Source organism: Schistocerca gregaria, chromosome 5, assembly GCF_023897955.1.
Source record: "Schistocerca gregaria isolate iqSchGreg1 chromosome 5, iqSchGreg1.2, whole genome shotgun sequence".
NCBI classification, from domain to species: Eukaryota; Metazoa; Arthropoda; class Insecta; order Orthoptera; family Acrididae; genus Schistocerca; species Schistocerca gregaria.
In genome coordinates, this window is record NC_064924.1 from 167,374,197 (window position 1) to 167,390,622 (window position 16,426).

The window sequence follows — 16,426 nt, forward strand, 5'->3', positions numbered from 1 at the left end:
AGAGGGTGTCTGCAAAGAAGATTGCTTACAAAAGACTCGCGCATCCTATCTTGGAATATTTTTGACCTATGTGGGATCTATACCAAGTAGATGTAACTGAGGGTACCAACATAACCTTAGGAAATGGCTAATCAGTTTAATGTGGACTGCAGACCCTGAAGCGCCTTGACCTTTTTCAAGTTAGCAAATTGTTGGTACAGGTAAAACAAGTGACAAATGAAAGGAAATCGTATGACCGACCTTGACTTTAACCTCGTAACTTTAGATTAGCGATCGAGCCTTTACTGACTGAGCCACCGAACTCACCAAGCACTGTCACTTAAACGCAGCGATACAGTGTTGTACTTGTGTGGAATTAATTATTTCCACAAAACTCGTGTTAAGTAGCGAGAATGAAGTTGCCGGGATCTCAGTCACGAAGTAAGAATAAACAGCAATACTTTCGAAAACTGCAGTGAAAGTACCACTTGAAGATATGAGAAGCTACTGATTTACTTTGATACTCGAACAACTGTGATTGACGCCCGAACAACATGGAACTAACATGCATCGAGATCAGAAAACAGTGCTTTGATAATGGCTAGGCACTAGCCGAAATCTGGATTTGCGTAATAAAACCTGTAAAAGAGACGGGTGATTGCTGCGCTCTATAATTTATAAATTTTTCGAATTATCGACGTATCGGGTTGCCGATATTTTTAAAAATACCAACAGTCCTACTTGAGTATCTGTTATGTGTATCTGTTGTGTTTATTAAACTTACAGAAAAACGCTACGAATTTATGCATCAACCCGATGAGAAAAATCTCAGCTTAGGACCATCTACTGTGTGTATAATTTTGGTCTTACAGGTTTGGGACAGTGTGACCCGCCAGGATAGCCGAGAGCGCTAACGCGGTGCTTCCTGGACTCGGGTGAGCGCGCCGGCCCCGGATCGAATCCGCTCAGCGGATTGACGACGACGGCCGGTGTGCCGGCCAGCCTGGATGTGGTTTTTAGGGGGTTTTCCACGTCCTCCTAGGTGAATACCGAACTGGTCCCCACGTCCCGCCTGTTTCACGACTCGCAGACACTTCTACATCTACATCTACATGACTACTCTGCAATTCACATTTAAGTACTTGGCAGAGGGTTCATCGAACCACAATCATACTATCTCTCTACTATTCCACTCCCGAGCAGCGCGTGGGCAAAACGAACACCGAAATCGTTCTGTTCGAGCTCTGATTTCCCTTATTTTATTTTGATGATTATTCCTACCTACGTAAGTTTCACTCAACAAAATATTTTCGCATTTGGAAGAGAAAGTTGGTGACTAAAATTTCGTAAATAGATCTCGCCGCAACGAAAAACGTCTTTGCTTTAATGACTTCCATCCCAACTCGCGCATCATATCTGCCACACTCTCTCCCCTATTACGTGATAATACAAATCGGGCTGCACCCTTTCGATGTCCTCCGTCAATCCCACCTGGTTAGGATCCCACACCACGCAGCAATATTCTAACAGAGGACGAACGAGTGTAGTGTAAGCTGTCTCTTTAGTCGACTTGTCGCATCTTCTAAGTGTCCTGCCAATGAAACGCAACCTTTGGCTCGCCCTCCCCACGATACTATCTATGCAGTCTTTTCAACTGAAATTGTTCGTAATTTTAACACCCAGGTACTTAGTTGAATTGACTGCCTTGTGAATTGTACTATTTATCGAGTAATCGAATTCCAACGGATTTCTTTTGGAACTCATGTGGATCACCTCACACTTTTCGTTATTTAGAGTCAACTGCCACCTGCCACACCATACAGCATACTGATACTGGTCTTCGGATGACCTTACTAGACGGTAAATTACAGCATCGTTTGCGAACAACCTAAGATAACTGCTCAGATTGTCACCCAGGTCATTTATATAGATCAGGAACAGCAGAGCTCCGAGGACGCTTCCCTAGGAAACACTTGATATTACTTCAGTTTTACTCAATGATTTGCCGTCTATTACTACGAACTGCGATCTTCCTGACAGGAAATCACGAATCCAGTCGCACAACTGAGACGATACCCCATAGGCCTGCAGCTTGATTAGAAGTCGCTTGTGAGGAACGGTGTCAGAAGCTTTCCGGAAATCTAGAAATACAGAATCAACTTGAGATCCCCTGTCGATAGCGGCCATTACTTCGTGAGAATAAAGAGCTAGCTGAGTTGCACAAGAACGATGTTTTCTGAAACCATGCTGATTACGTATCAATAGATCGTTCCCTTCGAGGTGATTCGTAATGCTTGAATACAGTATATGCTCCAAAACCCTACTGCAGACCGACGTCAATGATATAGGTCTGTAGTTCGATGGTTTACTCCTACTACCCTTCTTAAACACTGGTGCGACCTGCGCAATTTTCCAATCTGTAGGTACAGATCTATCGGTGAGCGAGCGGTTGTATATGATTGCTAAGTAGGGAGCTATTGTATCAGCGTAATCTGAAAGGAACCTAATCGGTATACAATCTGGACCTGAAGACTTGCCCGTATCAAGCGATTTGAGTTGCTTCGCAACCCCTAAGGTATCTACTTCTAAGAAACTCATGCTAGCAGCTGTTCGTGTTTCAAATCCTGGAATATTCCATTCGTCTTCCCTGGTGAAGGAATTTCGGAAAACTGCGTTCAATAACTCCGCTTTAGCGTGTAATGGTACTTGAATTACGTAACCATTACAGCAGCTCACCTGAACCTCTCGATACCAGTAATATTCTACTGTATTTCTGCAAAGTAATTGAAATATTTCTGAGACAACATTCAGATTTGATTTCATTTGTGATACATCGGTATGTTTATAATGTAATGATATTATTCTTCTGTGTATTCTTTCTTTTGTCGCTATGATCTTTGACGTACTTGTAACTCTGATTTTTGGGCGCGTAAGCGATAGTTAGTTAGTTGTTATGTTGTCAGAGAGTCATACGTCTTGGACGTAATGTTGGAAAGACGCGTATTGTAGTCCGCTTATAAAATGTGAACTTTAACAGTGCCTGTGAGGAAGATGATTTCAAGTATGTTTTGTATTGTGAAGTGATGTTAGTGTGTCACGTGATATTGCAATAAAAGCAATTAAAAGGACGTGTAACTTAAATTCGGAGTGCTGATTATTCTTTACATCACCATTATCCTGCTAAAGTGTAATCTCCAAGAATGGTTTGAGAAGCTCATCTACAAAACTTTTGAATATAGCAGAATAAAACCTAGGCCTCTTTGCATCTGAGCTTGGAATCACAACCACCTAGATTTTCAACGATTGAGCCATGATTTTACGACGAGACCAGCGTGGGAAACACGAAAAGATGAGTACCTAGTTTTTTTTATTATTACATGAAATAACTTTATTAACTGTATAAAACGTCCCCTTAGAAAAATTATACATGACTTAAACTGACACACAATATTTTTTGGCGCAACGCAATCTGACTTTCAAAAATCCCTACAAAAGAATGGCCCTGACTAACATTAACCTATACCTTCCACAAATCACTTACCTCACAAAAATCTTCGTTACTCGAACTACTGCAATACTGCGAGCGTCGCTACTGCCAGCTAAATAAAAGATTCAAACTATTGAAGGCACTAATTACTGATAGGCATAGTTAGCAAATGAAAGATTTTGATAGAGAACAAACAATGTATTTACCTCAATAGTGTTCAAAAGTCTAAGTATATATAGCAGTTCATGACATCCCGTCTTACAAATTTCAAAACTCCGCCATTTCTCTCCCCACATCCACCACTGCTGGCGGCTCACCACCAACTGCGCAGCGCTACGCGCTGTTAACATCCAGCTGCCCAACACTGCAATGGCAGACAACAATGCAAACTAGCCACAGACTGCGCACAGCACAGCCAGTGATTGTCATACAGATCGCTAAGTGGTGTTACCATTAAAAAAACCTAAACAGCCTACTTACAACTGTACTCTAATGACACCTGCCACATAATATGACTGTTGTTGCCCGAAAATGCAGTATTTAGCAGCGTGAGCAACACCACAATCGTTATTAAATGCTGACCTTTGTTTTGGTAGGGTTGTTAGAAGCGGCACAGTCGTCGGTAACAGTATCATCGGCACTGCGCAGCGAAGGTTTTGACTGCGTCTTGGCGCTTGTGTACTTGTAACACATTCACACTATCTCACGATTTACTCTAGACGCAGACAGCCGGGGTACAGTAATTCCGTTCCAGGGGGTATGGGGTGGCGGCTGGAAGGGCATCCTGCCACCCCCTTAAAATTAGCCATGCCAGATCCGTACTTAAGCCTGCCGACCCTGCGCACAATGCGGGATAAAGGCAGTAGCAAAAGAAAGAAAGGTTTGTGACAGTGTGTATACGGACTTTTGAGACGCTCCCGAGCGGGCGCCGCCTACCTGCTGTATGGGCACGTCCTCGGCGGCCGGCTCGGAGCTCTGCAGGGGCCGGAAGAGCGCGCCGAAGAGGACGCAGGAGAGGACGAAGCCGGCGATGGCGAGGAGCGCGCCGCGCCACGCCAGGTGCGTCAGCAGGGCGTCCGTGAGCGGCGCGAACAAGAAGGTGCCCAGCCCCGAGCCGCACACCGCGATGCCCGTCGCCAGCGACCGGTACTTCTCGAAGTAGCACGTCACGCTCACGATCGCCGGCAGGTAGATCAGCCCGAAGCCCAGCCCTGCAATACGGCCAGCGTTAAGGGGAGCCGGAGGTGCCTAGGCTGCCCATGTTAAAATCATTAAGTTTGAGGAACATTTATGAATAAACTACCAAATAGAAAAATTTGAATTTTTTTTTACGTATAGAGTGGTTTAGTATTGCAGTTATGACAGAGGGATTTTGGAGTATCTTTTCTAGTTTCCTTCCAATTTTTTTTATTAAAGACCCAATTTTTTTTTACAAATAATTGCTTTATAATTAAACTGAAATGAAACTACTGAACATATTGCCAAATGGCTGTGTTACAATGTAAGTTTGAGCACTAGGAGTGCTGTATAAAAATTTCATCTCTCCAGCTTGAGAGGATTTTGAGAAAATGTTCCTTATATTCGAAAAATTCTAATTTACCGGAAATGGCTATCAAAGTTTCTCAATACATTCCTGCACTATAGTATGGATTATAAGGGTTTTCTTCTTGATCCTCCAAAAGCTTCCTCTTCTGTCTTCTTTTCTGGCCTGTTGTTCCATCATACTTCATATGCCTTTCTCTTCTTTCTGCTCCTCTTATCCTTTCTCTGTCAATATTTCTTAGTGATCGTACAGTGTTCACCCCAGCTGTAAATCCTAATGCCTTCAGAACTTCACACTTCACACTGTTCCCTTGGTTGTAGGTTGCTATTGCATCATAAGCGCCAAAGTGCAGTGTTTTTATGCTTACAAACACCCTTTTAGGAATCACTTTCCAAATCAAACTGTTAACGCTCTCATTAGGATTCTGCGTCTTTCCGTGTAGACATTTGTGTAACAATTCTGGCTGTGCTAAGTCATGAAAAATTGGTTTTATTGCATTTATCACAGCTGCTGGCAAACCATATTTGTGATCATAGTCCTTTTTTGCATTATATTTGCACCAGGAATCTTTTGGGCACAGGCTATGTTGAGGGTATTCATTGGAAGAGGCAGTACGAAGGAACAATGCCCACACTGCTTTTCGCGTGTCCCTAACATTACTAGTATTTTGCCTTATAGCATACCCATAGTATCTCTGTAGACGTTCAATCACCTCATCAGTAAGCCTGCCTCTCCCTCCTATTGTCTTTCCATCACTGAACTTACTTGAACCCAAATTTTGTTTGAGCCTTCGAAGCCATGCACCCATACGCTTTTGCGCATGCCCAATGCATTCCAACTTTTCAATTACAAATTCATTTCCATACGGTTTCAATTCCTCTATAGTCTTGAAACCTTTGGAGTCACCATCCCCAAGGTAGTATTTGTACCTAACGTTGTATCTGGGAACTGAATGTTCAAAAATTTGTTCATCCACTTCCATTGCTCCACTTGATCCACTAAAATTTGTCTCACAGGTTCCACTGTGCTCTCCTTTGATTTTATTTTTGCACCTACAATGTTTTGATAATATTGCAACATCTATCACTTTTGCACTATCACCACAAGTAGCAGTTACAACCCCATTCAGGGATTTATGACCCCTCTTTTGCCAGGAACCATCTATTGCCACTACCAAATCCCTAGAACCACCGTTCATTTCTACAGATTCCTCCACTGCATCCTTCATGGTTTTCAAAGCCACATCTTCAACAGAGGATCCTACCAGTTCACAGTAGTACCCAAATTTGCTTGGAGGCGATGGCAAGTTCATAATACCACAAAACAGTTTACCAACAGCAGACCCTTTGCCAATGGATCAAAGACTATACAGAAGTCGAACATTCACATCAAACACTCTAGATAGTCCATTTTCACCAAAGAGACTGGCATGTGAATTGTAGAAAGTCACTTGATACTTGCAACATGCACAGATTATCTTCATCTCACAAGCTAAACCAAAGTGCTTTGTTATCTCTAGTCCCACTACTACATTTAAACACATTTTGCACAGAACACTTTCTTTCAGCACAGAAGATAATAAGCCAATATTCAGTACTTCGTTAATATCATCACTGTCACTAACATATTCACGAAATCTGTCACTTCCACCAGTCAGCTTCTTGCTAGAAGATGTCACAGGGCTATGGCTGGCCATGTGTTGCTTAGCAGAAGAACGCACTGTTTCAGTACTTGTAGTATCGCAACTTGGTACTAGTGTTAATTTTCTGTTCCCTACGTTCTTTCTCTTCTTATATACAAGGTTACTAAAACGTGGCACCGTAACCAGAACAACGCTGTACACAAGAGGTATAATACTACCAACAACAGACGCAACACTGAACTAATTCGAAACGGTAAACAGCAAAGAGACGATGTTCCGCGCTCTTAGCGCTTAATTTGTCACAGAAAACAATGTAGCCAACCCTTGCTGTGTGCATAACATAAGGCGCTGTATGCGTAACAGGCCGAGAAAATCCCAAGCAGTTCGCCAGGAAGTCACGAGATGGTGTTAGATGCATTCAGCGGCCGCCCAATCCCTCTGCAGGCGTGGGGGAAAATGGCAATAACTCCACTTCTAGGGCGAGTAGAACAATAATTCAAAGTTTACATTAAAGAAGAATGTTCCAATTAATTTTCGGTAGCAAAAAAAATCGTAATTTTTTTGGATTTGACCACCTCCGGCTCCCCTTAAGCCGTCGGCACACGGAGCATGCAACCGAACGTTGGGCGTTGAGTGTGCCGAGTTTCTGACGTCATAGCATGTTCGGGAGTTTTCCCGACGTGCAGAGCAATATCTGGAATGTAAAATTTGAAATTTTCCTGGCGAATCAACTGGTCAAAAAGATTTTCCTCAACTTATTTTATGTTTAACCAGGAATATTTTGAACTGTCTGACAGTGTCGCCATGGGCAGCCCTCTGTCCCCTCTGGTGGCTAACCTCTTTATGGAGGATTTTGAGGAGAGAGCACTTGAATCAGCGGTCTGTAAACCAACTGTTTCCTGGAGATACGTCGATGACACTTTTATAGTGTGGCCCCACGGAGAAGAAAAGTTAATGGAGTTTTTTCATCATCTTAACTCCATCCATGAGAACACTCAATTTACTATGGAGCTAGAGAAAGATGGCTCCCTTCCATTCCTGGATGTTTTGGTTAAACGGAAGAGTGACGGCACTGTGGGACATTCTGTCTATCGCAAGCCCACTCACACTGATTTGTATTTACATTCTTCAAGCTGTCATCACCCATCCCAGACCATGAGTGTACTTAAAACCCTTGTACACAGGGCACACACAGTGTCGGATGCAGAGAATTTGCCTAAGGAACTGGCACATTTGAGGACGGTGTTCAGAGACAAGGGGTACTCGACCCAGCAAATAAACAGGGCCTTCTCAACTAGAGCCAGGAACTGGGAAGTGGATAAAGAGGAGGACGTGCCAGGCAATTCCCTAGCTTTTCTTCCCTTTGTCGGAAATATCTCCTTCAAGATAGCAAGGATTCTTAATCGTTTTAATGTGAAAGTGGTTTTTCGTCTGCCTTCTAAGATTTCGGATTTGCTGGGACTGGTGAAGGATGATTTGTTGCTGTGGAAGGCGGGAATTTACAAAATACCGTGTCAGTGTGGTATGGCCCATATAGGACAGACAACGCGTACTGTGGAAGAGCGTTGTAGAGAACATCAACGTTGCACTCGCCTCCTGCAACCCAGTAAGTCTGCAGTTGCGGAACATTGTATTTCTATGGACATTCAATGGAGTACGACAAAACTTCGATTTTGGCCACTGCAAAAACTTTTTGGGACTCCATTATCAAACAATCTGTTGAAATACGCATTGCGGGAAATCTAATGAACCGTGACAGTGGTTACCAATTGAATAACGCATGGAGTCCCGTCATCTCAGAAATTTGCTCGAGACGAAGACGCCAGAAGACTTCAATAGCTGCGGCCAGCGAGAATACCGATGGTAGCTGATTACTGCAGTTCCACCAGCGAGGGCGCTGCCTCTGGTCGGTGTGGCCTTTCTGTCTCCGCAATTGCAACGCAAGCGCGGTATATAAGCAGGAGCAGATAACGTCTTTGTCTTCTCCCAGAGCGGATTTTCCTCCATCCCCCCCTCCCCTGAGACCCTGCACCCCATACTTGCCTCCTTCCTTCCCACATCCCTCCCTACCTGGCCCTCTTCAGCGCGCCCCCCGCTCAACCCCCCCATCTCTTAGCCTCCCCCCTCCCTTCTTCAGGTCTCCCTCATCTCCTAGCGCCTGGGAGATCCTCTGTTTTGATCATCATCAGTGTGCCACATCCGTGTTGTGTTTAGTGCTGTTTCTCCTGTGCGTCAAGGGGTGTGATTTGAATTGTGTACTGCCTTGAGGTTCGCCGTCAGTGATACGTTCTGCGCCACGCCATCCGTCGATACTTTTATGCTGCAGTCATACTGTGCCTTGTGTTCTTTTAATCGTCGCAGTGTGTGGCTTTTTGTGTTTGCGACTTTTAAACAGTTTTTTTTTTACAGTCACCCCGTTTTTTGTCTATTGTCTTCCATGATGTTCCCCCTTTTTTTTATATCTATGTTCACCTTATTCTCTCCTTTGTTATTTTTAAATGTCTTCTATGGTTTGTTCTATGTCTTTCAGCTGAAGAGCAGCGCATATGATGCGGCCAGCCCACCCCGATCGGGAATTGAAATACAATAAAGAAAAAAAGTCTTCGTCAGTCCTTGATCGGCTCACCTGAAGATGGCTGGCAGTTGTCCAGCCGAAATATCGTGCAATGAAGATTACGACGACCGGCTGCAAACCCGAAATCTTTTTGACCAATATCTGGCATGTCAGATATTCTGAGCGTGCGTCTGAGTGTTGACCAACGAGAGGGCACAACACCACCTACGTCATACGCACGCCGCCTCCCTTCAGTAGAGAGTTGTGAGGCGCCATATTGGCATTCATTTCAAGCCTTTATGTATGTATGCCGTTTCTGAGCACCTGCAAATTGAGAATCACTGGAAAACCCTTTGTTAACTGTGTGATTCGTTCCAATAAAATAATGAGAAACATCATATTCGTGGCAAAAGAACTATTATAACTTGCTTATTATGAGAGTAGGCTATTTGAAGGCAGCGACACACTGAAGATACCCCCAAAACGCATTGTTCTTAGTACAATTTGTTATAATTAAATTTCAATTAGTAACCTATCTACGATTACGGTTTCAGCAAACGCTAACACACTATGATCAGATGGTGTGTGTGTGTGTGTGTGTGTGTGTGTGTGTGTGTGTGTGTGTGTGTAATTCGTTTAGCACGCCGGCACGGTATCTCAGCGTGTTCGGTCAGAAAGCTGGTTGACCTCTGTAATAAAAAAAACTGAGTGGAAGGAGCAACAAACGAACTTGACCGGATGTCATGTGACGTCCGCAATGACCAAACACAACGATAAAAAAATAAATAAAAAAATTAAAAAAACCTGTTCCGTCGGGGGTTAGCAGCCCTCTGTAATAAAAAAAAAAAACTGAGTTAATGCATAAACGACGAACTGAAACGGATGTCTTGCGACGTCCGCCCCGAGCAGCTACAACGAACTAAAACGAACAAAATAAGATTAAAAAGAAAGCCTAATGAGTAGCGTCACTGTCTTGGAGCGATTTGTTCGTTGGGGCGGTGGTTCGCGTCTTGACCCTTCCAGCTTTTCTTTTTCTAACATTCGCGTTTTTATTAGGTTGTGATACCATATTATTAGTTTACTATAAGTATATACTACAATATTTGATGTTATGTAAATATAAGTTCACCTTTTTTTGAGGGGTGACTTTGTTTGACTGGCTTAATCTACAGGACAGCTTGCACTACTTGTATAAAGAAATTTTGCTCCTTTTTCTTTTATGCTTCGTAATTCACATGTTGCAAAGATTCTGCTACTGGGTAGAAACAGTGATGAAATAAGACTAACCTTGGGGTTTTACTAAAATGTGGGAATGATGAAATAATGTCTATCTTATGCAGAGAAGTATTTCAAATTTTTACCGCACTGTTTGTAATGGAACTTTTATAATCCTGTGTCCTTATCGATTGGTCATGGTATTTTCCTTTTCGTGGACGATGGAGGAAAAGTGCGTTTTAATAGTGCTAACGTGGGAATTTCACGCGTGCCCGTTAGGTAGTGTGATTTACTAATCAGAAACCTCCCACAGCTGCCGCTGGAGTGCGTTACGATCGTGTATACCACGTTGGGACCCACGTACCATATGCACAAGTCGCATCGTTCCTGAGCGTTCAGCAGCGCGTTGAACTTGGCACGCTCAACGTGAACGTTCGAGAGCAAGGTCCGTGTGCCGACGGCTTTAGTCGGGGAGGCACGACGGCCGTCTCCGTGGGCGAGGAGCCGTTCTCGCTGTCGTGATAATCTTCAGCCCTAGAGCCGTCCTCACACGACACCTGATATCGTCCGTGGTAGTGGTGCTGGCCGAGTATTGTGACGACTGATAACATTTCTTGCCCTTGGAGCCTTGACTAGCCTGAGCTACGACGTGTGGGAATAAAGCTAAAATGCAGTAGCATGTGCCGTCGCCATATGGATGGATATATTAAATAAAGTAAAATGTTAAAATCATCACGGTGAAGGACATTAATGTGTGACACCATATTATTATTTTCAATATATGTCACGATCAAAATGCGATAAACGCTTTTTATGTGACAATAATTGTAAAAGAAGAAACTTCCTGGCAGATTAACACAGTGTGCCGGGCCGAGACTCGAACTCGGCATCTTTGACTCTGGCCGGCCGGGGTGGCCGAGCAGTTCTAGGCGCTACAGTCTGGAACCGCGCGACCGCCACGGTCGCAGGTTCGAATCCTGCCTCGGGCATGGTTGTGTGTGATGTCCTTAGGTTAGTTAGAGTGAAGTAGTTCTAAGTTCTTGGGAACTGATAACCTTAAAAATTACGTCCCATAGTGCTCAGTGCCATTTGAACATTTGATCTTTACCTTTCGCGGGCAAGTGCTCTAACATCTGAGCTGCCCAAGCACGACTCACGCCCCGTCCTCATAGGTTTACTTCTGTCTGCACCTCGTCTCCTACTTTCCAAACTTCACAGAAGCTCTCCTGCGCACCTTGCAGAACTAGCACTTCTGGAAGAAAGGACATTGCGGAGACAAAGGCAAAGGTCCCGAGTTCGAGTCTCGATCCGGAACACAGTTTTAATCTGCCAGGAAGTTTCATATCAGCGCACACTCCGCTGCAGAATGAAAATCTCGTTCTGGAATTGTAAAAGAATTTTAGTTATAAAAGGTGACTTTTCCACCTTATGCAAACTGTGAAGATTTAGCGATGAGATGATACGGAGCGAAAAAGGTCTAAGGAACTTACGTCCGGAAATGCTTGGTTTCTAGGCTAGAGACCATTTATTCAATCATACATTGTTATAGAGACTGGTCTGATACGCGCTGTACATGCAGCCACAGTCAGCGTATGTGTTCAAAATGGTTTCCATGTGCCTCAACGCCATTGCATAATTACTGCTGTATTGTGATTTCAGTTGGATCGTTTCTTCAGACCATTTCTAGCCCATTATAGGAACTACATCTGACTTGGAGAAGGCATTTTCATCAGATATTTAAGCATTTATGTCTCAATTTTACTGTCAAAGGTGGATGATACCAAGTACGAGGATGAGAGAAATGAAAACCTTAAATTTGTAATAACAAGTCGAACTCCGCGTCCTTATCTTGTAAGTAGGTAAGCGTGCTACAAACAGCGTGCAGAATGGCCTGTAGGTAGCAGCATAGTTCAGATGCATACGTACTGACGCAGTATCAGTATAAAAATGGCTGCCCCACTTGCGACTTGCACCAGGAAAGAACAGTGTTCTGTTATTCGGTTTTTGGGTAGTGAAGGTGTGAAACCTATTGAAATACATCGACGAATGAAGATTCAGTACGGTACTGCATGCTTGTCACAGCAGCAAGTCTACGAATGGAGTAGGAAATTCGCAAATGGTGTGACTTTAGTGGAAGATGCTCCTCGTCCAGGTCAGGCACAACGAGTTGTGACTCCACAGAACATTGCAGCAGTTGAAGCCATAGTTAAGCAAAACCGCCGAGTGACACTGAATGACATTCAGCATGTTTACAGATTAGTCATGAGTCAGCACATCACATTGTGCATGATGTGCTCCAGTTTCACAAAGTGTCTGCAAGATGGTTGCCACGGCAGCTGACCCCTGAAATGAGAGAACGACGCTTTGATGCTTGTGAAGAACTTCTTCGGCGCTTTGAACGAGAAGTTGATGGTTTCCTTGCAAGAATCGTTACTGGAGACGAAACCTGGGTACACTTCCACCAACCGGAAACGAAGAGAGCGAGCAACCCAGACCTTGCTCCAAGTGATTTCCATGTTTGGACCACTCAAAGACGCAATGGGAGGAAAGAAGTTCCGTTCTGACGAGGAGGTACGCCGCGCGGTGCATGAGTGGTTACGCGGACTACCAAAAGAATTTTTTCTAAAGGAATTTATGAACCTTGTAAGCGCTGGAGGACTTGCATTGAGCGTACGGGAGATTATGTTGAAAAGTGATACAGCTTTGTACCACTTCTGCTCAATGAATAATATTTTTAAAAAATATGTAAGGTTTTCATTTGACGCACCCTCGTATATGTGCAGTAGGTGGAGTATGGGAGGAAGAAAGATGTTCATACATTCGTTTTACATGTTGTAACTTCCACCACGTTGTCTCAAGCTTAATGCTAGAATTTGAAATAAAAAATGTAATTATTGGTAACTTATGTAATCAGATACGAAGTAGTGCCATAATAATAATGATATTTCGAAAGTAGTTGAGTTTCGAGACCCAAATGCTAGTGCCCTTCTTGTTACTGCTTAGAAAATTTCATTTTACCTCTCAGGCTGTAAGTACCACCAGGTTGGGAACAACTGTTCTTTTGGGACGTAAATGTCCCACATAAAATAATTATATAACTATAAACAACAATCGAAATTTAGCAACATAACCTCACTCGGTAGCCACTCCAAATGTAGAACACCAATTTTTAAAGTCATTTTCAAAATTTTAATTAATACGGTCACGAAAGGGTTAGGGTTTAAACGACGGTGTATACAAGATGGTCCATTGATAGTGACCGGGCCCAAAATCTCACGAAATAAGTATCAAACCAAAAAATTACAAACAACGAAACTCATCTAGCTTGAAGGGGGGAAACCACAGGCACTATGGTTGTCCTGCTAGATGGCCCTGTCATAGGACAAACGGTATCAACTGCGTTTTTAAAAATAGGAAACCCAATTTTTATTACATATTCGTGTAGTACGTAAAGAAATATGAATGTTTTAGTTGGACCACTTTTTTCCTTTTGTGATAGATGGCGCTGTAATAGTCACAAACGTGTAAGTACGTGGTATCACGTAACATTCCGCCAGTGCGGACGTTATTTGCTTCGTGATACATCACCCGTGTTCAAATGGTCCGTTTACCAATTGTGGAAAAGGTCGATATCGTGTTGATGTATCGCTATTGTGATCAAAATGCCCAATGGCCGTGTGTTTTGTATGCTCCTTGGTATCCTGGACGACATCATCCAAGTGTTCGGACCGTTCGCCGGATAGTTACGTTATTTAAGGAAACAGGAAGTGTTGAGCCACATGTGAAACGTCAACCACGACCTGCAACAAATTATGATGCCCAAGTAGGCGATTTAGCTGCTGTTACGGAGAATCCGCACATCAGTAGCAGACAAATAGCGCGAGAATCGGGAATCTCAAAAACGTCCGTCTTGAGAATGCTACATCAACATCGATTGCAACCTTACCATACTTCTATGCACGAGGAATTGCATGGCGACGACTTTGAACGTCGTGTACAGTTCTGCCACTGGGCACATGAGAAATTACGGGACGATGACTGATTTTTTGCACGCGTTCTATTTAGCGACGAAGCGTCATTCACCAACAGCGGTAACGTAAACTAGCATAATATGCACTATTGGGCAGAGGGAAATCCACAACGACTGCGACAAATGGAACATCAGCGACCTTGGCGGGTTAATGTATGGTGCGGCGTTATGGGAGCAAGGATAACTGGCGCCCATTTGATCGATGGCAATCTAAATGTGCAATGTATGCTGATTTCCTACGTAATGTTCTACCGATGTTACTACAAGATGTTTTACTGCGTGACAGAATGGTGATGTACTTCCAACATGATGGATGTCCGGCACATAGATCGCGTGCGGTTGAAGCGGTATTGAACAGCAAATTTCATGACAGGTGGACCGGTCGTAGAAGCACGTTCACCGGATCTGATGTCGCCGGATTCGTTTGTGTGGGGAAAGTTGAAGGATATTTGCTATCGCGATCCACCGACAATGCCTGACAACATGCCTCAGCGCATTGTCAATGCATGTGCGAACATTACGGAAGGCGGATTACTCGCTGTTCAGAGGAATGTCGTTACACGTATTGCCAAATGCATTGAGGTTGGACATCATTTTGAACATTTATCGCATGAATGTGGTATGTACAGGTAATCACGCTGTAACAGCATGCGTTCTCAGAAATGATAAGTTCACAAAGGTACATGTTTCACATTGGAACAACCGAAATAAAATGTTCAAACGTACCAACGTTCTGTATTTTAATGTAAAAAAACCTACCTGTTACCAACTGTTCGTCTAAAATTGTGAGCTATATGTTTGTGACTGTTGCAGCGACATATATCACAATGCGAAAAAAGTGGTCTAACTAAAACATTCATATTTCTTTACGTACTTCACGAATATGTAATAAGTATGACGACTCCTATGACAGCGCCATCTAGCGGGCCAACCATAGCGCCATCTGGTTTCCCCCTATAAGCTAGACAAGTTTCGTTCTTTGTAGTTTTTTCGTTTGATGCTTATTTCGTGAGATATTGGGCCCGCTCACGATCACTGGACCACCCTGTATACATGTATACTATGTGTACGTGTAGTGTAGCAGTAATCGTTACAGGTCGTTGAAAAGCCGCTGCAGCTGAGGCGCAGACTGCTGGGTTACTCACCGGTGCCGATGCCGATGGTGAAGTAGAGCGTGAGCACGTTGCGAGCGAACACACTGACTGCGAGGCTGGCGCTCGCCAAGATGGCGCCTGCGATCGTCACCGGCCGGCATCCGTACTTGTTCACGAACGAGCTCGAGATGGGACCTGCAGGCGAAAAACCAAGTCACATACAGCAAAGGCACTTCATCTAGAGACTAAGCGGTCTCCCCTTTGTAGGAACAAGGCGTCAGCTGTCCAGTCTAAAAGGAAAACACGTGGCACTACGAACAGCCTACACAAGAGGCCAACAAATTCTTAAGTTTATTTGTTAATCATGCGACGTGCTTGAACATAAATAATACGCATTGATGTTCTCACAGAGACTGATACACTCTGTAGCATCTCATCTGGTCACCGAGGCTTGGGCTGTTCTCCAGAACCAATAACGACGTAACACGTACTGTTGGCACCATGCCTCTCGTAAAGGGCCCCACCAGAGGCGGTACATCGGTTCGCCGACGGGGCCGATTTTTCTATCAAAGACGTCAGAAAGTGTGCATGCAGGACTAGGCCTTCGGACCCAACTATTCCAAATTGGGAACTCCTCTTCACCTCTTACAGCTCAGTGGGTTTCGGCTAAAAAGAACCGAGATCAACAGCAGCCCACTTGGAACTAAGTGCTAACTTGTTCTTACTAATTCATACAGTGCTACTCACATCTGTTACTGCTGATGGTGGTCCATCTGTCAGATTCCGTGTGTCACTGTTGCTGTTGTTGTGTCTATCAGATGCGGTCGGTAAACTTGACAGTTCCCTTCGTTCTGTTCGATAGGAGTAGACTGTGGCATCAGA

The 16,426-nt window shown here is 43.8% G+C and overlaps 1 protein-coding gene across 1 annotated transcript in view; it reads right to left on the reverse strand.

The window, feature by feature from the left end:
- The window catches only part of LOC126272251 (monocarboxylate transporter 9), a 627,258-nt gene that overhangs the window by 64,618 nt on the left and 546,214 nt on the right, over positions 1 to 16,426 (reverse strand). Inside the window, exons 3-4 of the mRNA XM_049974965.1 lie at positions 15,596 to 15,739; positions 4,403 to 4,677 (exon numbers count right to left, since the gene is read on the reverse strand). Of these exons, the coding sequence (XP_049830922.1) occupies positions 4,403 to 4,677; positions 15,596 to 15,739 (419 nt within the window). The remainder of the gene's footprint in view (positions 1 to 4,402; positions 4,678 to 15,595; positions 15,740 to 16,426) is intronic.